General features: G+C 44.3%; 1 protein-coding gene across 24 annotated transcripts in view; it reads right to left on the bottom strand.

Annotated features, from left to right (window-relative positions):
• The window catches only part of TCF7L2 (transcription factor 7-like 2 (T-cell specific, HMG-box)), a 228,163-nt gene extending 203,883 nt beyond the window's left edge, over positions 1–24,280 (bottom strand). For 7 of the 24 annotated variants that reach the window (XM_006831347.1, XM_006831358.1, XM_006831346.1 and 4 more), the window contains exons 1-4: positions 23,607–23,795; positions 23,294–23,360; positions 22,992–23,116; positions 10,439–10,507 (exon numbers count right to left, since the gene is read on the bottom strand). In XM_006831347.1, coding sequence (XP_006831410.1) covers positions 10,439–10,507; positions 22,992–23,116; positions 23,294–23,360; positions 23,607–23,795 — 450 coding nt within the window. Of the gene's footprint in view, positions 1–10,438; positions 10,508–22,991; positions 23,117–23,293; positions 23,409–23,606 lie in introns of those variants that run through there. The other 17 variants (XM_006831360.1, XM_006831350.1, XM_006831366.1 and 14 more) reach the window with 6 other exon arrangements.
• Between the last annotated feature and the right edge of the window lie 3,575 nt (positions 24,281–27,855).

Here is a 27,855-nt window from a genome sequence, read left to right as displayed (position 1 = left end):
CTTAGAAAAGACTGTGCTCAGCTGAACCACCCCACCGCACCCAGTGACTTTCTAAAAAGTAAATACGCTACACTGGAATTTATAAAGGCACGTAAAGGAAGCACAGTCAGCCAGCAGCAACACATCAGACCGTTATGCCCACTTTCTGCTCTGGTAGCGTAGTGGTTATGAATTAGGCTGTGAACCACAAGGTCAGCAGTTCAAAACTACCAGCTGCTCCACGGGAGAAAGGTGAGGCTTTCTGCTCCCGTAAAGATTTATACCCTCGGAAACCCTGTGCAGGGTCGCTATGGGTCAGAACCAACTCAACAACACATAACAACAACAAGAAAGGGGGTGCACATATGACTGACAAAACCATTGGTTTTCATTCTGATTGTTCAAATCACGAACTTGAATCCTTTCAAGCACTCGGCAAACCACACAGGTCAGTGCCCAAGTACCTTATATGTTTATGTATATCCTCATATGATAGAAAATAAATCGATACAAATATCTCATTTCATGCAGATAATGATGTAAAAACAACACAAAATCAAATATTTTTTAAACTGATAGAAGTAAAAACAGTTAAGATGAGATGGCTTTATGTTATCTGGCCAAGGCAACAAAACTGCTACTGGCTTCAACAGGATGAAAACTTCTACTTGTAACACAAACAAAGCTGAGCTCAACGCCTGAACTCCAGTCTTGGCAATGTTTCCACCAGATTATGGGGCCTTGGACAAACCAATCCATCTCACTGCCCCTAGACTAGATCTTGGCCAAGAGTAGGGTGACAATCAGCAGCTTCAGTCTAGTCAGAAACGCATCGTTTCAGGCCCCACCTGGCACCTGCTACATCCAAATGTGTATTCGAACTCGAGGTAGAAGTCTGAGAAACACTAGACTACTTAGTCCTTCACAGCTTCTAAGTGTCTGGAATCTGGTCAATGCCCAACTTCTTTCACTAACGGTCCATGGATTACCTGCTAATAAACTGTTCTGAAGATAGAGATGCCTCCCATTTGAACAGCCTTGGGCATCCTTTAGAACTCTGAGTCAAACAAATATAAACAAAAACCAGGCCTTCTGCCGCTGTTCTCTAAAATGACTATAGGCATCCCTGTCGTCCCTTAAAAAAAGGGGGGGGGGGGGGCTAACATATGTACATACTCCTGGTGTGGTACTGAGGAGTAATAAGCACTGGACCATAAGGTCAGTCTGAACCACAAGGTCGGTGGTTCAAACTCACCAGCCGCTCCCCAGAAACTCTATACAGGGTCACTGAGTTAGATCTGACACAACGGCACTTAACAACTATATAGTCAGTTAGTCAGTTAGTTAGATAGTTAAGTTAGTCTTGGTGTGGCACTACAGGACAACACGCTGGATCACAGACTCTATCTGAACAGCAAGGTCAGTGGTTCAAACCCACCAGCCACTCCTCGGGACCCTATACAGGGTCACTATGGATTGGAATGGACTCAACAACACTTAACAACAAGTATGGCACTGTAGGATGAACACTGGAATTTTAACCACAAGGTCAGCAATTCAAATCCACCAGCTGCTCCTTGAAAACCCTATATATGGTCGCCATGAGTCAGAACTGACTCAAAGGCACCCAACCACAATAATATGCATATTTATATTTTTTAAGCCACAATGAGAATTTGAAAATCACCTAGAAAGCATCTTTCTAGGAATTCCCAGACCACAGTCCCTCCTAGAAATTCTGTGGTTGGTCCAGGGCAGAGATAGCTGTTGTAAACGTCACGGTGCAGCCACAACTGGCAGCCACTGCCCTGGTCCAGTGGTTCTCAAAGTGTGCTTCCTAGACAAGGGCACCAGCCTCACCTAAAGCTCGTTAAAAGTGCAAATTTTCAGGCCCCACCCCGGACCCACAGAACCAGAAATGCATGGGGTGGGGCCAGCAATCTTTAATTTAACAAGCCCCTTCAAGTGCCATATGCTTGAGTTTGTGAAACCCTGACCCCTTCAGAATCCTCAAGGACTACAATCCAGAAATCTGAATTTTTGAGCAGCTCCCCAGTTGATTCTTCTATATACAGTCCTGGGAGTGGCTGAAAACCCCTGCTTCAGAAAAAACACTAACACCTCCTCCACCCCAGCCCCCACCCTGAGCATCGTTTTAAGCAAAAGGTAGTTAGCATAGTCCCTCTCTCCAGCCAGACTGCCTAAGTGCTGTGAGCTAATGCTCTGGACTACAATGTCGGTTTGAACCGTAAGGTCAGCAGTTCAAGCTCACCCGCCTCTCCTTGAAACCCCTATACAGGGTCGCTATGAGTTGGTACCAACTCGATGGTACATAACAAAAACATAATAACATATGACCTTAGGCAAAATTTCTCAAGTAACAATTTTTCCCCTCATGTATAAAATGGGAATAATGGTGCCAATAACAACCACTATACCATTCCCAGCTCCTTCTGTGTTTTTATGAGGAATCAGTAAAATAATTCCAGTAGAGGACTTAACACTAGACCCAATGAATCACAAGAATCCAATAAGTATAACCTGCTATCATCATCAATTATTAATCCCTCTGGACCGATGACCAAGCACATCACTGCCTGCACTACTCTTTCTTACACAATTATAAAAAATGCCTCTTCACGAGTCAGGTCGAAGCATCTGGCCACCTTCACAAAGCCATGGAGAAGCAAAGGCCTCAGAGTCCACCAGGACAGAAGAAGACACTGTTCTCAGTCAAATTGAGAAACTGTTAGCCCCATCAACTAGCCGGCCACCCTTAGATTTTTATTCAGCAAGTGACAGTGACGGAGTGCCCAATAAATGATCAGCTGATTGATTCCGGAAAACTCTAAGGCCACAAGTCTCAAAAAAATAATCCACAATCCTGATTAAACAAACCAACCCCTGCCTTGTACCCAAAGTTATAGACTCAGACCAAAGGAAATGGGTGGTTTATAAAGCAGTATTTAAACCATCACTAGAATGTAAGCTTCATGAGAACAAAAGATTTTTGTCAGTTTTGTTCAGTGACACAAACCTCCAGGGAACTGGAGGCCAAACTGGCATAAAGCAGTAATAGCACAATAAATATTTTCTGAATGAAACATTGAGCATTCTGAGATCTCAACAAGATGATGTTGTTGTTGTTGTTCTTAGATGAGGCTTTCTGTAAAGATTTACAGCCTTGGAAAACCTTGTACAGGGTCGCTATGAGTCGGAACCGACTCCATGGCACACAGCGAACACCACCACCAATGACACTAAGACGGTTCCGACTCATAGCAACCCTGTACAAGGTTTTCCAAGGCTGTAAATCTTTACAGAAAGCCTCATCTTTCTCCCACGGAATAGCTGGTAGTTTCAAACTACTGACCTTGCGATTCGCAGCCCAATTCATAACCACTACGCTCCCAGAGCTCCTTTAGTGTCATTGAGTGGGTTACAACTCATAGCGACCCTGCACAGGGTTCTAAGGAACTGTCAACCTTGTGATTAGCAGTCCAGTGCTTATCCTATAGGGCAACACCACCTTAACAAGTGAATGACCCTCTCAAATGAGTTAGTTATCTGATATCCATAGTTTGTCAGGTAACTCTGGTTGAAGGGACAACTCTCTCTCTCTCTCTCTCTCTCTCTCTCTCTCTCTCTCTCTCTCTCACTTCATTTCTTTTTGGAAAGTGAACATAAAACCATAAAACCTCATGGTCAAAACTAACAATGGGACAAACAAAGGAAAATGAAAGGTTTATACCAAAAATACCAAAAGAAAATTTGGAAAACCCACTAGTAACTTCTTTGGAAGTTCTCCCACTGAGCCTTGATCTGCTTCACAAAGTAAGCACCAAATCCTGAGGAAAATCAAAAGGCCACGGGATGAGAAGATAGTCCGGGCCACCAAAGACCCTCTCAGGACTGGGATCTCACTACTATCAAAGATCCTAGAGTGGAGTGCATCCTTCCTCCCACCCAGATATCTCGGTTCATTGAACCACCTAAGGAAAAGAGCTCATTTGAAATTCTAATGTGATGAAAATGACATGTTTATAAAATTGAATAGTGTAGATGCAATAAAGTGAGAAAAAATGATAATAAAAAGGAAGAAATGGGAACTGGACAAAGTCAAGACCCCTCTCTCACTGCCATCTCATTTTTAAATTCGGGCAGAGCCCACCAGCCATATTCCTCAGGAATATCTAGGGTCTACCTGGGTAGATAGGTGGGTTCCAAGCCTAGCACCTCAGGAATTTTAACAATGTACGACTTAAACACAAGCTTAAACATGAAGTTTATATCCAGGAAAAGGAGGTTCCATATGGGGCAAAGCAGCTCTCCAGTTTTTAATTCCTCTTCCTGGTTCTAGAAAGCACCAAGGTCCTGAAGGAGTGTCCTTGTGGCCCAAGAGAATCCTGACAGGTGAGCCCTAAGGTTCTGCTTTAGCAAAGCTCAGCTGGGAAGCAGTAAATGTAAGGACAAAAGGAAAAACAACACCACCGCAGAGCTTCCACAGCTCAGCTGTGTAAACAAATAAAATGGCCCATTTCTTCTGGGTCCTCTCCTAGTTGTCTTTGCACACGCGCACAAGCGCGCATGCATGCACCCACATACAAACAGCTCCATGTCTTAAAAGAAAAGCAACCAAGAAAGGTCTACAGAGTTTGTTTTTGCTCGTGTGGAACTTTTTCCTAAAGCACATCTGACTTGGTGTTAAAACATCAACCTTTGGCCAAAATACTCTTAAGACAAAAGCTTAATTGGTTCTAAAAGAGCCCTTCTGGAAACCAAAGGAAACTTCTTCAGAGGGTCCTGACCTCAATTGCAACATCACTCTTGGGGTTGGAATAACAAGGGTAGGAGGTGGGAAGAGCTGTCTCTCTTCAGGGAGGCATCAGAGATGCCTAAACATTTGTCTACAACCACCTGCGGGCATCCCAGGGAAGAAAGGCTGCTTCTTCACATCTGCAGTACAGGTCCAACCTCTCTAAATGTTTCCACCACAACCTTTTCCAACAGTACTGGGGAAGGCGGGAGAAGTTCCTAAGACGTGGGACCCCAGACCACAACACTCAGTGGAGCTTCCTACCCTCTTGGAGAAACGCAAATCAGACTGCTGATCACACCAAGACAACTGTACAGCTCCCCCTCAAACTTACCAGTGGCACACTACTGACGGCTACTACACACACAGTTTAAAGTCAACAACATCTTAAATCTAGTGTTCAAGTCTCTCAATAACCCCATGGAAAGCTAAAATCACATGGTACCTTCTGATTGCACAAATCCACTCCTGTTACATAAACAAGAGAAATGCATGTCTATTTCCCAAAAGATGTATGCGAGAATGATATCAGAACTGTTCTGGAAACAAACAAAAATTGGGAGCCAACTGAAAGTCCAGTAAGAGTAAAATGGATACACGCATCACAACATTCATACACACACTCCCTACTAATGATAAAGAACAAGCTGTTGCTACACGCTATCATGTTGGTGAAACATACAAACAAATGAAACTTATAGCCACAAGGTTGAGTGAGAAGAACAAAGGAACAAAAGATTCTTGTAGCACTTCATTTGTTGTGGGAGATTTCAAGTCCATTCAGACTCATAGTGACTTTATCTTTGTATGTTGTTGTTGTTGTTGTTATGTGTCATGGAGTCGGTTCCAACTCATAGTGACCCTGTACAGGGTTTCCGAGGCTGTAAATCTTTAAGGGAGCAGAGAGCCTCATCTTTCTCCTGCGGAACCACTGGTAGTTTCGAACTGCTGACCTTGCAGTTCACAGCCCAATTCATAACCACTACGCCACCAGTTCATGGGAAAACAGGCACAAAAGACAATGGACTTTTTCCACCCACTTTTTGAAGCCCCCTGGTACAATTATTAAATACTGCCTGGTAGACGCTGTGTTGGCAGAACTCCATTTATATGCCTCTTAAAAAACAGAGAAAACTAATCTAAGGTGATAGAGGTCAGATTTTTTGGTGGGGGTAAGGAGGTGAATGAGAAGGGAGGAAAAGAAGAGACTTCCAGGGAAAGGTACAATTCTGCCTCAGGTCAGCAAACTACAATTCCAGGGTCAAACCCAGCCACTCGATGATTTTGTCAATAGTTTTATCGAGACACAGCCACATTTAATCCTTTGCTTAACATCTTTGGCTGTGTTTGGCACTACAAGGGGCCTTCAAAATGTTCATGGAGAAAATCTCATTATCTTTTCATTCCACTTTTTCACGAACTTCTTGCAGTCCCTTATATAATGACAGAGCTGAGTAGTTGTGATGGAGACTACATGGCCCATAAAGCCTACAATATTTACAAGCTGGTCCTTTACAAAACACCATGTTCCAATTCTGTTCTGGGTATTGGTCTGCAGGACAGTTTCATTGCTTGTACCACCAGGGCACCACAAGCTCTCAGCTGCAGATTCAGGTACTTTGCTATATTTAAATTTTCTTTCAGTAAAACTTTTTGAAAAATCTAAGAGTTGACTACGTCACATCTTCCCAAAAAAAAAGTTCTCGTTGAATTTCTGTCACCCATTTGGGAAGAAATCTGGCCATTTGTGTTATTCTTTTCAAAACTGAGAGAAAGCACAGTGTGATTTCTGAAATAAGAGAAGCTCCCCACGTAGCAATTAATATTATGTCCAAATCTTTTATAAGAACATGACTTGTCTAGAGAATCACTCAGAGGCCATTCATGTAAACAGTGAACTTGGCTGAGTATAGTGATTACAGGAGAGTTGGGAAGGAAAGGGTATGAATCTCATGTGATACACAGCATCATACTACCGGAGGTTATTTTAGGATATAACTTAGAAGAGCGACAAGCTCAGTGCATATTGAAATACAGCACTTATTAACGTTAAAACAGTTTTATGTTTCCAGGAGGGAAATTCTGCCCTGACAACCACCCTGCACTTCAGTCTTAAATCAGAGGATGGGGTAAAGGGGAAACATCTATCACTACAGTGCCTGGTGGCATGATGGTTAAAGCAAAACACCAGGCTGCAAACCAAAAGGTCAACAATTCAAACCTACCAGCTTCTTGATGGAAGAAAGATCTAGAGATCTGCTCCCGTAAATACTGGTGTGTAGTTGTTGTTGTTGGGTGCTGTCCAGTTGATTCGGACTGATAGCAACGCTACATACAACAGAACGAAACCCTCCATAACCCTGCATCCTCACAAGTCTTGTTATGTGGAGCCTCTCCTTACAGCCAGCTCGGTGACCGTCTTCCTCCTTGTCGCTGACTTTCACTTTACCAAGCATGATGTTCTTCTCCAGGGACTGACTGATCTCTTCTGAGATCATGTCCAAACTTGTTATTCTTGTTATTAAGTGGTATGGAGTCGATTCTGGCCCATAGCAACCCTGTATAGGGTTTCCAAGGAGCGACTGGTGAGCTTGAACCACCAACCTTGCGATTCAAACGACTTTGCAGTTTGGCACATAACCCCACAGCGCCTCACCAGGAGACTCCCATGTCCAGAGTAAGTGAGGCAAAGTGTTGCAATCCTTGCTTTTAAAGAGCATCCATAAAGATAGCAGCCTAGGAAACCCTATACAGGGTCACTATGAATCAGAACCGACTTGAAGGCATAACTCTGAACCAAAGTAGGGCCACCTTTTCCTGTAACCTCACATTGCAGCTACCCTACAATGTGCTGAGATTTCTCCTTTTCCCTCAGCGTCTTTTGTTTGGGTTTGGTTTTCACCATTTAGTCTTTGATGATCATACAAAAATGATAGTTACATGGCATTTATAGTTATATGGCATTTGGCTGGACTCTGAGCTGGCCAACGTTGGGGGGCAGGGGAAGAGGAGTCTAGGAAGAGTGAAAGCATGCTGATACTGGGGCTCTAATAAAATCTCCCTCTGTTTGCCTACATGGGCATCAAGACTTAGCAAACAGAAGTGTGGAGTACAATACTACCTGTTCATGGAGGAATAGCAATGGTCTTAGTTCTGCGAACAATGAGCTCTCTCTGTAATATACTCTATCTTCCTCCTGAGAATGGACTTCACATGGCCTGCACTGTGCCAGGTGGTTTGGAGAAAGGCGAACTGCTCAGCCGAACAAGGGGCACTTCAGCCACGGGTGCAAAGATACAACAGCTGGTCTGGTCTCGGCTGGTCTCCCAGTGACGTGGACCCAGCCAGCCTTTCCACACCAAGATAGGGATCACTTAGCTATTCAACCTCAACAATTCCCACACCCCGGGCAACAGGATTTTCCAGCCCTACTGAGAAGTAACAGGCCTCAGGACATTGTCTGTTCATCCAGCCATTCATCAAGAATTACGGTTTGGGCTTGTTCTCTACCCAAGCCTTGAGTCCAAACCATTTGCTGGGAGCAAGGCTTACTATGGCATTAATCAAAAGGAAGAAGGGTGCAACAGAGAGGATGCCAGCAAGGAATAATTGCAGCATCTAGTTAAAGACACACGGGTCTTGAAAACAGTCAAGTGCAAGCACAGTATTAAGAATCCATCTTTCCCCCACAACACACACAGCACAGGCACACCCACGTTCAGCAGCCCAACTGCAAGCATAATCTAAGTATTTTGTAAATGAATTGTGTTGTTAAGTACCATCAAGTCAGTTTAGACTCATAGCTACCCTCTACAGAATTTCCACCAGCAGCTGGTGGGTTTGAACCACCAATTTTGTGGTTCACAGTCCAGTACTAATCCTACAGGGCCACACCAGGAGTTCGAATAAGTTCTGGTAGCCATGAACTGAGTACAGAGATACTAGAAAACCACCAAATAAGCATGTTTGCTAATTTATACATCTCAAAAGTGGACATTTACAGCTTACCTGGGGCAAATGGCTATGTGAAGGTCTTACTGAGAAGCATGTAGATTGGAAGCGACAGAGATACAGTGTGATGAAAGTGCCGTAAGGCCATCACATACTCAGTAGTCTACAAGAAATCGCCACAAGGGAGTCAACCTAAATGATCTCACAAACTCGCATTAACTCAAGAGAAGCATCTAGAGCCAGACTTTCTCATCACAACAAAATGTTTCAAAAACTTCCCTTGGAAGGATTAAAGCACAACATTCAAATTTAGGTAGCAAGCGTAGTGGTTACGAATCGGGCTGTGAACCTTAAGGTCAGCGGTTCGAAACTACCAGCCACTCCGCGGGAGAAAGATGAGGCTTTCTACTCCCGTAAAGATTTACACCCTTGGAAACCCAGTACAGGGTCGCTATGGGTCGGACCCGACTCGATGGCACTTAACAACAACAACAACAACAGTTATACCATGTGGTCCTTCCAGCCTACCCAAATCAGGCAGACAAGAAAATGTTAATATTCTGCCCTCTCTCCACTACTACATTCTGTTGGCATCCGCTCCAAGTCTATATTAGTCGGTGATTTGTTTTAGCATTGGGATTTAAAAGAATGGAAGTACTACAGGAGCCGGAAACAGAACACTCATCAAAGCTAGATCGGTCACCTTTACTTCCAGCATTGTGAGGGTCATGTATCAACAGGTCCCAGAGAAATCAACATGTCAGGACAACCTCTTTGCTACATGGCTGTGTTCAGAGCAGCACTAGTCACAAAACTGAGTAGTCACAACCACCCAGCATCCACCAACAGGTGAAGAGATAAACAAAGCATGCTATAGCCATACCATGCAATCTTATTCCGTCATAAAAGTAACCCAGTTCTGGCCTAGGCCACAACCTGCATGAACATTAAAAACATCCTGCTACATGAAAATAGTTAAGGCACAAAAGATCTCAGATTGTCGGAGTCCACTTACATGAGGTAAAAATCAGACACAAAAAGTTGATTTGATGTTACCGTGGGGCGGGAGAGAATAGGGAGTTAGTACCAAATGGGTGCACAGAGTTTGTTTGGGGTAATAAGGATGTTTTAGAATATAGTGGTGAAGATGCACAACATCGTTAATGGCATTAATGCCAACGAACTGTACATTTAAAAATGGCGAAAGTGGCATTATGATGCTATATGTATTTTACCAAAAAAAAAATTTTTTTAAAGTAATATGCTTAGCACTACCGAACGTGAATTTGATGCACCACAAACAACTCTGGGTGTCCCAAGGCTTCATCTCCCTTCCCTCAGCCCCCATCATTCTTCCCATCCCATTGATCAGTTTTGCTTCCAATTCAAGACCCCTATCTAAACCAAACAGTACTCAAGCTGGGGTCTGTTTGTCCTTTATGTCTGATCAAAACACTGTTTAGAAGTACAGGCTTCTCATTTTTCTCTATGTTTTCATTATTGTATCAACATTTCTTCCATTCCTGGTTCTTCCTTGCTTCCCACCTCCCCCCACCCCACACCCAGACTCAACCACCACCATCACCATCATCACCCTCATCATCATCAAGGCTGGGAAAAGAACTAACAAGAAAAGACACGAGAGACCTCCAGAGTGAGAATTCAAGCGTGAGGAACTCTTGAAAGTCCTACCTGAATTGCAATCTGGTGTTCGATCGTTTTGTACGCAGAGTAATGCGTGCTCCCGGACTGAAAATGGAGCTGTAGAAAGAAACCAAATCAAAGCGTTCTGCTGATGTCACAAACTACAAGACAACATCTTAAGCAGTTTATGAATAGCAGACAAACCTTTCGAGACTGACCTGCAGCCTTGCCATTCAATCAAGACCTATTTTTTTTATTATTATTTATTTGTTACTAAGTGTAAGATGATCATAATCATCAAAGGTAAAGTTTGTTTGGTTTGTTGTTGGTTTTTGTTTTGTTTTGTTTTGTTTTGTTTTAAAAAAAAAAGCACCTATTCAAAAAGCAAAAAAGGGTGGGGGGTGGCCAGGAGTGAAACTCAATGACAAGAGCAAGAAAGACGAGTGTCCTTTAAGACATGAAGAAAGCTAGTATGCAAGTAGGATGTTGAGGAAGAATGAGCTGCAGAGAGTCATCAGATTGCAACATGAAGGTGAGAGAGAGGTAAGGGTTTAGGAAAGGAAAGACGATGACACGTCACAAAACTGCAACAGGTACAAGCTCCCACGCTTCTAGCACTCAGGCCCTGGGCCTTCAATATAATTCTGTTTCTGGGAAAACAAATGTATTGGACAGAATTCAGGGAGCATGCCAAGCCTTATACATTCCTTCAGAATGACCCCACTGCCCATCCCAGGCGGTCTTGCAAGCTGCCCTCTATCGAGTAATTCAACCAACCACACACACACAAAACCCATGGCCATCAAGTCGGTTCCAACTCATAGTGACCCTAGAAGACAGAGGTGAACTGCCCACAGGGTGGGTTTCCTAGGCTAAAATCTTTACAGAAGCAGACGGTCACATCTTTCTCCCAAAGCAGTGGATGCTTTCAAACTGCTGACCTTCTGCTTCACAGTAGAGCCCTTAACGACTACCAATGCGCCAAAGAGCCACCGAGTAATCTAAGGACCACCGATTGGCTGGTGGCCTTTCGCGACTATACATCACTGTTCTACTAAAAACATCCATGTACAAGCTTGGAGTCCCTCCTGGGCCTTAACCTCTGAAACCCCTTATGCCACTAACAAGAAGAGGTACTCCAAAATAAAAAGGTGGACCAAGGCTCCTCATGAGAATCTTATTTTCCAGAATACTCCCTGTTAATCTTGGGATCCTACCAGTGGGGAAAACTAACATCACTCAACAATTGATTTGGCAAACCATGCCATAATCACTAGAGGATCTTGATGGTATATGAAAATGAATTTGAATTTTGCCACATAAAACAGATGAAGAACTCGAGAAAAAAAACTATCCATCCCCCTCATAAATACTCAAAGCAAACCCGCTGCACGGAGTCAAGCCCAACTCATGGTCACCCTATAGGGCAGAGTAGAAGTGCTCCCTAAAGTCTCCAAAACTGTCATTCTATATGAGCAGACAGGTGTATCTTTCTCCCCAGGAGCAGCTGGTGGGCTCAAACCACTGACCTTGAAGTCAGTAGCCCAATGCCCAACCCACAGTTCCACCAAGACTTCATAACCCTCTCATAGTGTTGTTATTGTCATTATTATTAAGTGCCATTGAGTCGCTTCCGACTCATAACCACCCTATATAGGGGGTTTCCAGGGAGAGGCTGGTGAGTTTGAACCATCAACCTTGCGGTTCAAACCAACCTTTCAGTCCAGTGCTTATCCTACAGCATCTAAATAGGGATCTATACAAGGGGGCTTCAAAAAGTTTATGGTGTAACAGAATTGTTCAGTGAACTTTTGTGGCCCCATCCCTCCCCCCTCCTCCTCCACTCCCATATTGCTATAACAAACTATGATTATCATTACTACTATGACTATTGCGTTGGCAGTTCTGAAATACTAACAAAGAATAATTTAGGTGGCAAGTGAATTTTACACCCAATTAATTTATATCTTGGTGCCTGCAAGAAAAAGCATTTAATTCACATAGTTTAAAAAAAAAAAAAAATCAACATAAAAAACTTTTGAACCAACTCAAAATGTACTGAGCATAGTAAGAATCAAATCAGAGTTTAGTCTAAATCCACCCTGTTCATGGGATAAGGCTATAAACATCCATTTCAGTATGCAGTGGGTACCAAGATTTTACTTGTTCCAAATAAACGTATTTTATGTATGAATCTGCCTGCTCCAAAACAAAGCATTAATCAAAGTTAAAAGGTGAAACAACAGAGGTGGGGGGTGGGGATCCCTATACCTGTCAAAATAGTAGTAATAAACCACTCCCCTAAAGCTAAAACAACAAAAGAAATCATGACGAACAATTAAGACAAGCTTCCCCTCCCCAGTCCGCATACACACACAGCCACCTCACACACACTCAAAAGCAGTTCATCTAAAGTGAATTGTTGAAAAAAGAAAGATGAATCTGAAGCCTTTGTCCGCCTGTCTTTTTTGTGAAAACTGCCCGTCAGAAAGCGCCAATTGCACTAATTACTGTGACAATTCTGCATCGTGTTAAAACAACTTTGGTGCTCCGGACAGGTTTCTCCACGAGTTTGAAATTCTTGGCTGGAGAGCAGCTCTTGTCTGGGGAAGTTTCTCCTTCCGAGCAGCGAAGGCAACACTAACAAGTCGTCCCTCCTTTCAGCTGCCTTTATTCGCTTCTTTTCCAATAGCTCGATTCAGAGCTTAATGGAAATGTGTCCAAGCTTCTCTTCCCACAAACCCTGAGGAGCCCTAGGCAATCTAAGCTCGGGGTAACCACAGAAATCTTATATTGTCAATTAAAATTGAGTGGACACATGATAGCGAAGTATATGTCATGGTGGGAAAAAAAATTTCATATAATCACAGTCTTATGAATAAATTAATGAAACTGTAGCTAATCCAAATTCAATTTTCACTTGCCCAGTTTCACTTTTAATCCATGTGTTCGTCACCACCTAAACTACACAATCACAGAGAGAAGGCTGCATTAAAAACAGCCAAAATGCAGCTGCAAGTTCCTTAAGACTCAAGCAAAGAAACGAAGTACAAGACATAGTTAATTTCACACACACACTCCATTCTAATACCCCACTAGCAATGTAACTCACAACACTGAAAAGCTAGAGCAGCTCACAAATGCATGCAGCAGCACTACAAGCTCATTGAGAGTCCCAAGTTAGATCTTTACTCCCAGCCAGTAACTATTTGAGAGTTGACTTTCCAAGCCAAACTTCCCTCAGCTACAGCAATGAGGACTTAAAACTTTTCTTATTTCTCCTCTGGGTTTCCATCCCCTCTCTTCCCAAAGGCTTTTTTTTTTTTTCTAAAACATGCTTTTAACTGCTTTTTTCCTTCCCTGCAAAACACAAAGATGCCTTGTCTGCTAAAGTCTAGCTGTTTAAAACAAAGATAAAAATACAAGTACCCAGTAAAAACTTGGCACTCAAAGTTGGAACGGATCATTGATACCTCTCTAAAAAGCTAGAATGAAGAAGAGAACAAGAATTTGGTTGGCCCTTTGCTTTTTTGGAAGAGGAGGGGAGATTAAGGGACCCACAAATAAGACAAGACACAAGACAACTATCTGAGGTCTGAGTTTAAGAACTAGGTATCCACAAGTCTCACCTTTTAGGACTGCCCTGTTCTGGGGTCATGAAGTACCCATATCACTTCCTGGCCCAGCAACTGTGGTAACTGCAACCAAGGTGTGCTGGACACCTTCCACACACACACCCCACACTCCAGGGTATCCTGAGAGGACATCCAAAGGTAACTCCAAGGAAATGCCATTCCTTCCCCTTAATGGCCAAGCCCACCCACCCATTCCCAACACACTCCTTATCCAGGGGTAACATTTTCAGGAAAAGATATAGTACAAGGATTCAGGAAAAAACTTGGCACAATTCTTAAGCAATTTAACACTACTTCCTTTATTATCAACCCTTGATTTCCCTTATATTTCTAATCTGGTTCTGAATTGCATGTTTCAGATCCAAGACATCAGTGATATTAACAAATGGGAGGAAGAAGCAGCCACTGTTTTCAACAGAACTCTCATCCTCAAAGGCAACTGAAAAAAAGGAAACTCTGCGCTCGCTTTTCCACCATGACGTTACCTTCCAGCATGACAGAGGTTAATTTTGTGTATCTGTTCATTCCTCTAAATTGGAAAGATGTGGAGCATTTGCTGTATTTTCAGTTTTATGGATCGCTTGGCTTTCTCTTTTATAAAAAATAAGAGATCCATTTCTAAGAGTTTTTTTGGTGTGGGGGGAGGTCAGTCCACTTTTCTCTCAACCATCATGAACTTTAATGTCCATGTTACTAACTTAAGAGGTAGAATACTTTTCTGACCATCTAAGACTTGGACTTTTCTTAGGTGGGCAGCCATTTCTCAGATTTGATATAGCAGCCAGAACATTAGGGAAACAGCCTCCAGTCCTATGTTGGGTGTCTCTTACACTTAATGAAAAATTAACTTTTGACCAGCACTTTGGGTTATTGTTTATTACCCCTTTTTAAAAATGCCAAGACCTCTAAACTTCTATCTGGAAATCAAAACCCATATTGATTAGTAGTAGGTATGCAGGTATCTCAACAACAAACACTTGTACCATCCTAAAATAACAACAAAGACATCCCCTCCTTTTCAGTGCCTGGAATCTTCCTTCAGAAATTCTACTATAACAAAATGCTTGCCTATGGACATAAGAACAATCTCTCCTACTGTCTCACTTTTCCATCAACTGTCTATTTACCCTCATTAATTTTTTCTTTCTTTCTTTTCCTCAACCTGAAACAATCAGCTATGAGTCAGAGAACCATCATTAACTTTTACAGCTTCCACAGCATCCACCTACTCACATTTGGGGAAAGAAGTATTGACTTGCAACATTGCCTGAGACCAAAATCCTCTAAGAAGGAAAAAAAATGGGGGAAGGGGGAATCGCTTGGAGGAAGCAGTGTCTACTGGGATATTACATGTTGGTTTTGCACTCTGCTGCAATCTCTCTGGCCCAAAAATAAATAAAAGTGGAGGTTGAACTTGGGAACAGCAATTAGCATTTCTGGGTTGATTTTTGAGAAAAATTAAATAATTTTATCTTTAAACTTCAAACCAATCAAAACATTCTATGGTAAAGCTCTTAAACTATTTGGGGGGGGGGGGGGAAGGCACTGCATCAAGTCCCCAGATCTTGTACAAAACAGATTTCCAACATATAAAACCACTCAGGCTAAAGTACTGAGACATGTTACCAACACAGCATTTTTCATTAAAAGTTGCTACACTAACATTCTTAAAATGATGCCCCATTATTACCCTACTTAGCAGTCACTGAGCTGCAACTCATAATGAATTAATTTGCATTAATGTGGGTTTCATGTGTTCTTCCTTGGGTATGCCATTGTGATTCAGGTGTCATAAAACTGATAAGACAATAACATAGTGCCTTTTATATCACTTTCCAAAATCAACTAACCCACCCAAAGACCCACACCAATCCTCTCGATGCCATCAAGCATTTTACTAATATATTTAGTCCATCCTAATTGGCCCAGCACGCAGGAATCTAGTTATCTCTCAGTAAATATTTATAGCATAACTAGGTCCCATTCATTCTGCATTTTCTTAGAGAATCTCACTGTAGCCTACATCTGCTATTCATTGACTTTACAATTTACCACATGTTGGGATGGGAGAGGTCTTAGCTCCATTTGAATCACTACACAAATATGCAAGTGATTTATTGGTTTCAAACTGAAGACTTCTAGAAGGACTCCACTTTTCCTGAACATTACTTCTTTTGGAAGACCATGAACAATTACAGTTCGTACTAATTAAGCTCTCTAAATGTGCTGTGCCCTGCTAATGCCTACCAGGCCTCACATTTATTTTCATGATGCCAAACTTTAGCGAGCAATTTTAACTCCTTCAGCCCTGATCCCTCAACACCCATCCCTTCCCCTGTTGACTTAACGGTTCAAGGGCTTCTTCAACCAACAGAATGAAATATAACAGGTTGAATTACCAGCCTCGAAATCAGATGTGCCTAAGGAAGGAAAAAAAAAAAAAAAAACCTATCCTGGGAAAACGGAAGAACACCAGGGCTGATAACCCGCTCAAAGATCCCACAGCCCCATCTTTGTAATGAGCTGTTAAGGGATTCATATCTGTCCCTGAGGGCTAGTAAGTTTCTGCATTCCATTGATTAGAAAATAAAACCTTTCAGCTTCGGTTTTAAGTTTGGGGTGGATGGAGGGAAGATCCGGCCAGAAACGACAAGAGTCATCAGCTTCCCCTGGACTGTTCAGCAGTTCCAGTCAGACATCTCTGGATCCCACTCCCTCCTTTTAGAGATGGTCAGTCTCTCCCTCTTTCATCTCTCTCTCTCCCTCTCACACACACACATTCACACACACACAGCTTTTTTTTTTTTTTTTTTTAATAAATTAAAACCGGCAGGGAAATTGGCGTCTCACATCAGTATCTGGACCACAGATAATATCCTCTCCCTCCCCTCCCTCCCCTGCCAGCCCCCTCCGCAAATGTTTGCACAATAACTGATAGGGAACACATCTTTTGCTAGAACACATTGAGTGATAGATTGAAAATAGTCTCTCCTACCCCTCACATGAAACTTCCAAGCCCTAATTCCAATCAAGCCATTCCTCCAAGCCCCAATCTTTGTCCTATTTTCTTAGGCCTTTCTAATCGTTCTTAGTGGGGCATTGCCTCTGGTACCACTGCTGTGCGGCTTTCCCCAGATACCAGCCACTTCCCCCAAAGATGGACCTCCCCAGGCCCCCTGGAAATCGGAATTGTTTTTTCTTGTCTATTAAAATTAACTCTTTTCATCAGTTCCCCTCTCACTCCGCCTCACTTTCTTTTTTTAAAAATCCCTCAAGTTCACTAATACTGGGCAATGTGTGTATTTTCCCTTCCAGCTCAGTGGAACATCATATAAATTAAAGAGCAGTCTCACATATCAAGTTTCTGTAAGGATTCGGAGAAATATGCACAATAGGGGGGTTAAAAAAAAAAAAGGAAGGAATAGAGGGAGGGAGGGAGGGAGGAAGAGAAGAAAAGGGGAGGGCAGAAGGAAGGGGAAAGATGCAAACACCTAGAGCAACTCTTGTGCTTTTGAAAAAGGCATTTGTGCAAAGCCTCCCCCTGAATTCCAGTCCTAAAAGTGCTCTTTATAAATGTGTATGACAATAGCCCAGAGGAAAAGTACAAGTCAGCTGCCGAAAGAAGGGGTGCCTGTCTGGGTAAGCTCAGATTGCAGAGGTAGGGTTCAGAGAATGGGGGAGGGCAGCACTTGTGAATGACTGCCCCCCCCCAACTCCACCCCATCTCTCTGCTTATAATCAGTAAGAGAAATGTGAGCCACTGCTAGTGTCTGCGGACCTAGAATATTATAAAGCCAATGTGGCGTCAAATATCTTAACATTCATAAGTGTTATGGGCTGTAAATAAAGCCTGTGGATTTATGACCCGATGGCGCTTGCCAGGGAGGACTGGGGCACATTTCTTTCAGCAGACCTGTCGAGGGGCAAGTTTGCCTTTGGTTGTAAAATTAACCATTTCCTTCACAAATGTGCTCAGTTCTGAGTCTCGAGTTTAAGACTGACTTACACATTTGCCAATATCCATTCCCAAAAGAAACTCAGACAGCCACATCACATACCCCCTTCCAGAAATCAAAGCCTCAAGAATTTGATTCACCCCTCCCTTTTCAAGACTTCTCAAATGTGACACCTCGAAACAGTTATAAGTGTGGTTAAAGATGTTATCTAGTTGTGCTTACCAAGACTAAAAAGCTTACACCTACTTCCTTGGAAAGGGCTTATTTATTTGGCAACTCCACGGTTTAAAAAAATAATAATAATAGAGTAAATCACTCCTTGCCTGAAGTCTCTTCCCTTCCCCCAATATGTCATCTACTTCCTGTGCAGGAGAGAGCATTTGCTAAATGCAGGTTGTCTCATACTTAACTGCCAATAAACTAACTTCCACAGAACTTCCAGACAGCTGGGGAAAAGGTCCTCTGAGTTTTAGTCATGGTCCAGAAACACCCATCCACACAGAAATTTGCAGCTGTCCTTTCTCTTCAGTGCATTTTTAATGTGGTTCGGGGCCCCGTAGTGAAACACCCGACAAACTGTAAAATCCTCTTAGTAACCTGCTTCTTGCGTACCCACTGCGCATGTAGAAGAGAAGTTACACCAGGATTTCTCAACCGGGAAATCTATGCAGTTCCTGCCTGCACCAGGCCACCTCATGGGGTGTAAGGAGGTTATTCCCGCCCTGGAAAAACGTCTGCTGTCATCTTGAAAAGCGCAGCCTCTAGTGCAACTATTAAAATGCTCGTTTTTCTAAAGCAAGTATTTTTTTTAATGGTGTGCAGGACTGCAGTTATCCTGAGCTGCTAACATAACAGCATTGTTGCTCCGCAAAGCCCCCGGAAACCTTCCTATAACTTTTTCACAGCTTGCTAAGAAACAGAAAGCTGACCAACTCCCAGCAGTGACTCTAAATGAAAATCCCTATCAGTAACAGGAAAATCAAGGTGAAAAAGCCTAGCGAGAATCCGGATTGTTTTCCTCAGAGCCTTTTCACCATCATTAGAATAGGGGCATCAGTCAAAGGTACTTCCCCTAAGCAGTCAAAAGTTTCCAAAAACACTTCTTCCAGATAAAGCACTTTAGGTGCCTAACTGCAAAACAGTTTGTTTCTAGGGTTTCTGAAGGCATTAATGTCAACAAACTATACAGCACTGGACATAATTAAATTTATAATCATTAAAACAGGACTTATTGGGTGAAATGTTGAGCCCATAATCCATACTGCAGACATGAAACCCCAACCTATAAAGATTAGCACAGAATTAATAATGTTGCATTGAGGCCACAACCTAAACATGCTTGCCATAAATATTTCTGAAGGAGATGAAAAACAATTAGCATAAATACCAGCGAAGGACCAGAACACCTGTTCTTTTTCAAGACGATAAGCATTTTATTGTTCTCTATTTAAAATGTAATGACCTGTGTAATTATAGTAATATTACATTGTTATGTAGGGACTTGGAATGTCACACTTTGAAAAGTGTTGTCAAAACAATCAGGGGTGACAGTAGGGGTGGGAGGACAACAGGGAAGGACCACCATTAACCCTTCACACACTCCAAGGCCTAAAGCTTTTGTATTAGAAAGGATTAGGTTGTTTGAGTCAGGAGAAAACATCCATTTTTCACAAGCCAGAAAGAGAAGTTGCCGGGGCTAAATAAAACCCCTATGAATAGGCCCCTCTTGGTTTCCTTTAAATGCTGGATTCCAAGTTCAAAAATGAATTCAAGATGCTGCTTATTTATTTGTGCAACCTAGTAGCAAGTAACTCAGTTGGAAAGCAAATAACTTTGGATAAAAGATGCAAGGACTCTAATAATCAAACCCTTAAAAAGAAATTCCACACCTAAGTGGAATTTCGATCGCCATATTCCTACTCCTATTTCTGGTTTGGCAAGCAGAAAAAAGAAATGTAAATCCACTTTCTCCTATCAACTTTAATATCGTACCAGTGTTCTGATCTTTAGTACACCAACGTTCCAAAATCTCCAATATTTGTAGTTCTGTTTCTTCCCATCTGCTTAACTAAACCTTTCCTTCATGCATTTTTGCAGTAGAACCTGTCTTCCTAACAGCCATTCCTATTACTGCATCAAAGACTAAATAAATGTTGTGCCAAAATCTTTGTCGTTTTAAAACAAAATAATTAACGATCAGGCTTTATGATGTCTTCACCAATTAAATCATTATTCTTGAAATAATGTATTATTCATCATAAGCCGATTTAATAATACTCTTTAATTCTTTACCTTCTCAAATAGAAAAGCAGAAATCAGGGTTCCAAACCGTTTGTTTAAAAGGAAGTAGCTGCTTACAGGTATTCTCCTAAACAGAAAATGCAGCAAAAAACACCACCAAGAAGGCAAACCGGGAAAAGAATAAAGCAGACTGCTAATTTATGCTACCTTGCCCTACAGAGCACCAAGAATTTCGGATGAGCAAGAAAGGACCTATCTTGCTTATAGATTCCTTGGCAGCTGTATCAAATCTGGAATTGCATGCTGGTCCTCAGATGGAAGACATAAGAAGTGACACACCAGTTATTGCCCACATCACCACTGCTCTGTTTACCGGCCTAAATAAATAACTTTAATTTTGGAGTACATCATCTAACCCAGGTAGCAAAAAGAAAGAAGGAGAAGTATATGAGCAGCACAGAAATGTCTGTTGATGTTTGACATGCAAATACTAAAACTGCCGACTGAGTTCAGAAATGTCTTTTCAGACTCCCATCTGATGTCACAGCACAAGGCCACCCGCTAGGCTCACAATTAAAATAACTAGACGCCCTCTACTCCTATAATGCCCACAAAGGGGGAATGACTGTTGGAAGCCTTCCTTTTGGCATTCGGAAATCATTTGTTTGCCTTTTACAATTTCCTTGTATCCTAATGACAGCAAAAGACAACTGTTCAAGTTTGGGGAGATGGTATGGCAAGACTGCAAGTGGTCAGAGCCAGGAAATTTGAAAAAGAGACAAGAAAGCCAGCAAGTTCGCCCTCAAGGCTCAATATTCAGATGGCCCTTCGGATGGCTAAGTGGATTTTTAAATCATTTCAGTGAAGGCTTCCATGGACGGCGGGGGGGTAGCGAGATGAGCAAGAAATGATCGGGGTTACTTTGGAATGTTGCTCTCGGCTGGGTTTGCTAGTACACAATCCCTCCGATTCTGAATCGAAAGCTCCCGGTCTAAGATGCCCACAAGCTCCCAAGGAAAATACAAAGTAATCGGGCTGAAATGCCTGCCTCTACAACTGCAGCCCCACTGCTCCGCAGCTGAGCCTGAAGGAGCTGGCCCTGCAAAGAGGAGGTAGGGATGAAACATTCTCCCAGCTACCCAAGCATGCAGGACGGGGGCGCAAGTGGGGGCCAGGGGGAGCATTATTTCTCTTTCCTGGCCATGAAAAATGACCGGTCTAGCATGCCCTTGCCAGTTTGCCAGGTTCCCAAAAAACAAGTCGAACCCGATAAGTTAATATTTTAATGCTAAAAGACACTTGTAGATCGGATCGACTCCCGTCCGGCAAGCCCTCGGCCATTAGCACCGAGTCCACGGCTGCTTAACAGTGGGTGCATTATTTCCAATTGCTATCTCGAGTTACAGGTTAAGAAATAAAACAAAAGTAGTGTGTGTAAATAAGGAATCGAGGGGGCCAAACCCGCAAAGGTGCCAAGTGACAATCTCGGGAAGCCGGGCATAAAAGTCTGGTGTTTAGAGATTCGTAATTCCGGTTTTTTGGAGGCGACTGGGATAAGGGAAAGAGGTTCAGGGTGAGGGCGGCGTGCAGAGGCCGTTGGGGGGTGGGGGGAGGAACTGAGTCTTATTATCAAATGTCAGGGGTGGGCTTGGGGCAAATGCTGCAGGAAGCGCCCCCCAGGAACCTGGCACCCTGCGCAGCCCAGGGGCCTTCAAAGTTGGATGGCCTATGTTCAACAGCCCACTTCCTGGAACTAGAGGTGCCCCTGGCCTCCCTCATTCCCTGTACCCTCATTAATTCCGTAAACCGTGTCTCTGTCCCCCCAGGCCCATGGAGGGCCTGCTTGGAAGCTGGTTAGTGCAGATCCCGCTTTACCACCCCAAGGCACTAAAATTCCTTAGAAATCCATCAACTCTTCTCAAGAGGTCATCTCGGCCGCATGCACACCAGTACTGGGGCACCCCACCCTGCGCCGTCCCGGCGCCCCGCACGGCCAGCGAGAGCCCGCAACTAGCACGCCCTGTAGCCGAGCCCTCCCTCCGCTACGGCGCCCAGGGCGCTCGCGGCCTGTGGTACGGTCTACAGAAAGGAGGCCCAGGGCTTCCAAGTGGACTGTGGGACCAGTCTGGGAAGTGTGACCTTCCAGGGAATGGGGGGGTGGGGGGTGGAGGGCTGCGAGCCAGCGATCGCAACTGGAAGGCCAAACAACCGCCCGACGGAGCCGACGTGCTCTCCCAGGGCCCCGGTCTCCGCGCGCTCCAGAATACTCCAGTCCACCGCCTGAAGCCAAGCCACCATCCAACCCGCGCAGCGGACACAACCCCGTCCACGGTCCCCGACAGCGGCAGCCAAGGGGTTAACCGGGGAAAGCCCAAGACGCCACAGAAGAGGGAAGGAAAAGAGAGAGAGAGAGAGAGAAGAAAGAGCCACACAGTCGTCTTCCCAAGGCGAAGAAGCAAACAACACCAAGGGGGAGGAGGGAGGGAGGAATCACAGCGCAAAAAAAGTTCTGCTCATTTGTCTCCCCCCAACCCCCAACAAAGCCCTGCTTGGAAAGAAAGGGCTCCCCAACATCACGAGGCAGCAAACTGAAAGGAAGAACATGGCGAAGTGCAAACAAATCCAGTCCACAAAAGGCAGAAAAGTTTGGAGAGTTTCGGGCAGCCTGGGCCACGAGCGGGGGAGGGGAGGGGGGAGGAGCGGGAGGGGGGAGGGGCAGGGCCGGGGCCGCATGCGGGGCGGGCGGCGGGGGCCGGGCGCTGCACTTACGGTTCGGGCGGTGGGCGAGAGCGATCCGTTGGGAAGGTAGGGGCTCGTCAGGTCCGGGATCATGATGAAGGGGTAGCCGGGATACGGTGGCCCCTTAAAGAGCCCTCCATCTTGCCTCTTTGCCGCTAACATGGCGGGACGACCAGGGGACGGCGGCGGCCGCGCGGAGCGGGAGACAGAGCAAGGAGAAACTTTTTAGAAAGTGGCCCTCGGGCCCGGCGCCCCGGCAAGACCGGCGCACAGCCGGGCCGAGCGGGGCCGGGGTGCGCGGGGCGGCTGCGGGGCGCGCGGGGCGTACTCACCTTCTTCCAAACTTTCCCGGGATTTGTCTCGGAAACTTTCGGAGCGCGGCGGAGGCCGTCTTTCCGCCTGCCCGGAGGGGCGAAGGTGGAGAGGCGAGGGGCAAACGCCACGGGGAGGGGGACGCAGGGGAGAAGCGGCACCCCCAAGGTGGGGGTGCGGAGAAAGAAAGACAGGGTTAAAGTTGGTGCAATGGAGGCACCGCGCGCCCCGCGCCCGCCCGGCCCGCCGCCCCGGACCCCGGCTTCTCCAACCCTCGCCTCTGGTCAAGCCCGGAGCCTAGCAGAGCCCACCAGCCCAAGGGGCTTCTCCTACCTCGGAATCGGAGGAGCTGTTTTGATTCGTTTCTGATTCATTGACTAGCGACGACTTGACATCAGCTAAATCCCTCTCTGCCGAAGAGTTTTCGGAGCTCTTCTCCTCCTGCTCGCCCTCGTCTTTGAAGGAAATCAGTTCGTCGTTGGCGCCTAGGTCATCTCCTCCACCGCCGTTCAGCTGCGGCATTTTTTTTTTCACCCACCAGCAGCAATTTTGGAAGAAAAATGGAGGAAGAAAAGCCAAAAGAAAAAAAAAAAAAAAGCACCCCCAAAAGTTTTGCCCCCCCAAAAAAAACAATTGCAAGAAAAAGACGAACCCAAGGTGAACTTTTTTTTTTTCTGTTTTGGGGTCTTTTTCTCCTGGGGAGGGGAAAAGAGGGAGGAGGGGAGGGGAAGGGGGGGGAGATCTTCTGCACGCGTGAGTTTGGGTTTCTTTTTTCTCTCGTTCCCAAGGATCCGATCAATGTGCAAAAAAATAATAAATAAAAAAGGGGGTTAAAAACACACACACACACACACACACACACCGACAACAACAAGAAGTCAGATATAAAGAGCAAAAGGGGGGGGAAGCCGAAGATACAGGAGGAGCTCGTGCCGCTCGGATTTGAGTGAGTTGAAGTTAGACTGAGAGCTTTTCAGTTCAAAGGCGGCGCTGATTGACAGATAGAAAAAGGGGGATCGAAATCCGGAGGAACGGAGTAGTCTGGGAGCGGAGATTATTGACAGGGCGAGAGGAACACACTCGCCTTAATGAGATGCTGGGGGCGGGGCCATCCCGGTGACGTCTGCATAAATAAACAGCCGGGGTGGGCGGGGCGGGGGCGGCTAACAATGATCCTTTCGGGCGCCGGGAGCGGGAGGAGGGAGAGGGGCGGGGAGGAGGGGGGCCGAGCGGAGGGAGGAGTGTGCAGGGGGCGAGGCCTGAAGTCGGGGCCTAGGTTGAGGCACTCGCTCCCGGAGGAGGGGGGCGGTTTCTGAAAGACAATGCGGGGTGGGAGAGGAGGGAAGGGGTGGCGACCGAGTCAGGAATCCGAACTGAGCCTGGCGGAAGGAAAGCCCACTTGGGGGGCGGGGATGGGGAGAGGCCCAGTAAAAAGTGCACTTTGGAAATATTAGAAATAAGTCGAAGTCGGGGGTAGAGAAAGGAGGGATATTGGGGGAGGGGGGCGTGCTTCGTGGCTAATTGAGTAGGGAAACCAGCCACCCTTGGGCAGGACGTAGCAGTAGTGGCCAAAAAGAAAAGTCACCCCTGCGCTTTCAGAGAGCTTGGGGAAGTGGAGGGGCTGTCCAAAGTCCCTGATCATCCACAGTTAAAGAAACTATGAACCCACGAGGTTTTTCCCTTTTTTGTTTACTAAGGGTGAATCATTGGATTAAATGTGAAATCTCACCAGAATAAATAGGCTAAACTGACTTTCTATCTAAAAAGCAATCCAATACTGTCTTGTTTGCCATTAAAAATATTCTTAAAGAGGGGGAAAATACACTATTGTTTTCGATGTAGAGTTATATCTGTGTCTATGTATCTTGTTTTCTATTAAACTGACGTTGGAGGTGGTAGGAAATGAGCTGGAATTCAAAGTCCTCTCTGACTTTGGAGGTGAAAAGTTTGGGCGTTAACTTGGGGAAAATAAAACTGAAAGTTCCCCAACCCCTGGGATTTGTGGGGTATGAGTTGAAATCCCTGAAAGACGCGACCAAAGAAGCAAGATGTAGAAAAGGTTGTGGCAGGAACTTGCAAACCAAACCCAGGCTGGAAGACCTGGGGTTTGAAGCACATATTGTTTTGTAGACATTCGCCCCGGGAGCACATGGATGTGCTACAAAATGAGGAAAGAAATTATGTTAAAAGAGAAACGGTTGTGTTCCTGGATGCTAAAGCAAGAACACTCGTTTTCCTGCAAACCTCCAATGCAAAGTCGACTGGAAACTACCACTTGAAAAAGCGACCCAAAAAAAAATCGGAATTACCAAATTGTCTATTATCAGGAGCAGTAGTGGTCAGAAACCCACGATGTACTAAGTTATTCCACCTTTCTCTGAAAAAGCTCACCTGCTCTTCAGCTAGCCCATCAGCAACTAAGGTTTCCAAAAGAAAGCAAGCGTACCATGTAATATTTAGAATTTGGGGTTTCAGCAAAACTGTTCTATAGGCTAAGATCTCAGAAAGAAGACTGCACTACTAAAGCTAAGGATAGTGAAATTGACAAGACCAAGAATTCCCCTGTACTGTTGGGACCCGGAGGGAGGGACGACCACAATCACATTTGCACACTAAAGAGTAAGATGCAGGCACAATAAAGACAGTGTGGGAGAGAAGAAGCAAAATCACTATTACTCCCAACTTTAATATTAATCAGAAAATCAGAAGTAGAGTGGGAAGAGGCCTGAAAAGAAGTCAAACAAATGTGTACATTTACGTAATCAGACAGGATTGCATAGGATACAAACCACAGGACTAATTAGTCTCAGCAGGTAAGACTAACCTTCAGACTTCATAAATAAATAAGGTGGGCACCGTGTCTAAAAGAGAGTGGGGAGACAGAAAGGAGATTATTTCAAGACACCAAGTAAAAACATGAAGAATGAAATACTTCACTGTTAAATCCATGTACAAATAGATTTAGTAGTTTCCTTTTTTAGGTCTTTTGACTTGCTTGCTTTTAGATTGACACATTTAGCAAAATGACCATAACTGGCTAATTATCACCTGTATACTTGGTGTGCCTGAGTCTAGATACAGTGTAGACTTTCCTAAGGCCCGTTTTAAGGGCTTATTTACTTAAGCTGGAACACATTTATAGTAACTCAATTTTATGGCAATTTCTTTGTCCTGTGCAGTGGTAGGTTTTGTTTTGTTTTATTTTAAATCTAACCTTGATCTGAACTAAGTTGGATAATGAGGTTTTCTAAGTTCTTTTTAGGACTACCTGTATTGTTGTTGTTAAGTGCCGTCAAGCTGGTTTTGACTCATAGCGACACCGCATAGGGTTTCCAAGGAGCCAGCTGGTGGGCTTGAACCCCCGACTTTACAGTTCAGTCAACTTTGCAATTCAATGTTTATCCTACAGCACCACATGAGGAATTTACCTGTATAATAAAAGCCCATAAACATGCCAAACTGAAAATTTTTAAGTGTTCTTAATGGTTTTAAATGTCCTGACATGCATTTCTGTCATATGTAAATACCAAAGGTCTTTCTTCTGAAGATTGAGAACTTCCTCCATTTTGACATATCCTTATTTTTTCCTCATTCAAAGGGAACTCTTAAAATCTTTCCTTATTTAAACCTCTGATTTAAATAAGCAATTAAAAGTCAGTCAATAGTAGCACAGGAGCCGTATTTAATTTCATAGCTTCAGTGCCATAAAAAGGCTTGGGGAGACCAGCAAGCCCTCGGCGGGTTCATAACCGCTGAGTCCTTGGAAGGGCTACAGGTGGTATCAGGAGGGAGGGAAATGAGGGCCTATAATTGGCAAGAAACAAAGTAATACAATATTCAGAAAAAGTCAGGCTGGCCCACAATGTGGACATGTCTTATTTAAATTTGGTGTGAAATTTTAAATAACAGGTGGCTTGTGTCCAGGTGTTGAGGCAAATTCTCACTCTAAAGACTAATGAAATCTAGTTTACTGGGCCAAGAGTTCTGCCCAAATAGCAGGATTCTGAAAGCACAAGAAGGAAACCAGACTAAAGTACTGAGTCAAGGACTTTTTGCCACAGTGGCCTTGTCAAGAGCAGGGGCTGTGGGCAGATGAGCTAGAACCTGATCTTTCGGAGCGCCTTCCTGGGGCCAGTCCAGGTGCTGAACCAGTAAGTAGACCATTCCCTGTCTCTTCCTTTTCACCCCTTCTGCTGCCACTTCACTTCTTGGTGCCTGGTCTTCTTCAGAGCCTATTCAGCCCTTCTCTGAAACAGGTTAATAGTGCCAAAACAAAACCAAAAAGACCAAACCAGTTGCCATCAAGTCGATTCTGAATCATGGCAATGCCATATGTGTTAAAGTAGAACTATGCTCCGTAAAATTTTCAGTGGCTGACTTTAAAGATTCTCAGGCCTGTCTTCCAAAATGCTTCTGATTACATTGAAACCAATGATCTTACCGTCAGCCGTCGGGCCTAAGGATTCCTGGTTGATCTTAGTAACCTGCATTTTGCCTTCAGTTACATCTCCAGGTTCCTTCCTTGTTCCTCTCCATCAGTGAGTATGAAAAGAAAGGTAGTTTTACATCAATGGTCTCTTGG

The sequence above is a fragment of the Chrysochloris asiatica genome, unplaced genomic scaffold (assembly GCF_000296735.1).
Source record: "Chrysochloris asiatica unplaced genomic scaffold, ChrAsi1.0 scaffold00003, whole genome shotgun sequence".
Classification (NCBI taxonomy): domain Eukaryota; kingdom Metazoa; phylum Chordata; class Mammalia; order Afrosoricida; family Chrysochloridae; genus Chrysochloris; species Chrysochloris asiatica.
The sequence above is the reverse complement of the archived record's forward strand: the minus strand, read 5'-3'. Positions and strand labels throughout refer to the sequence as shown.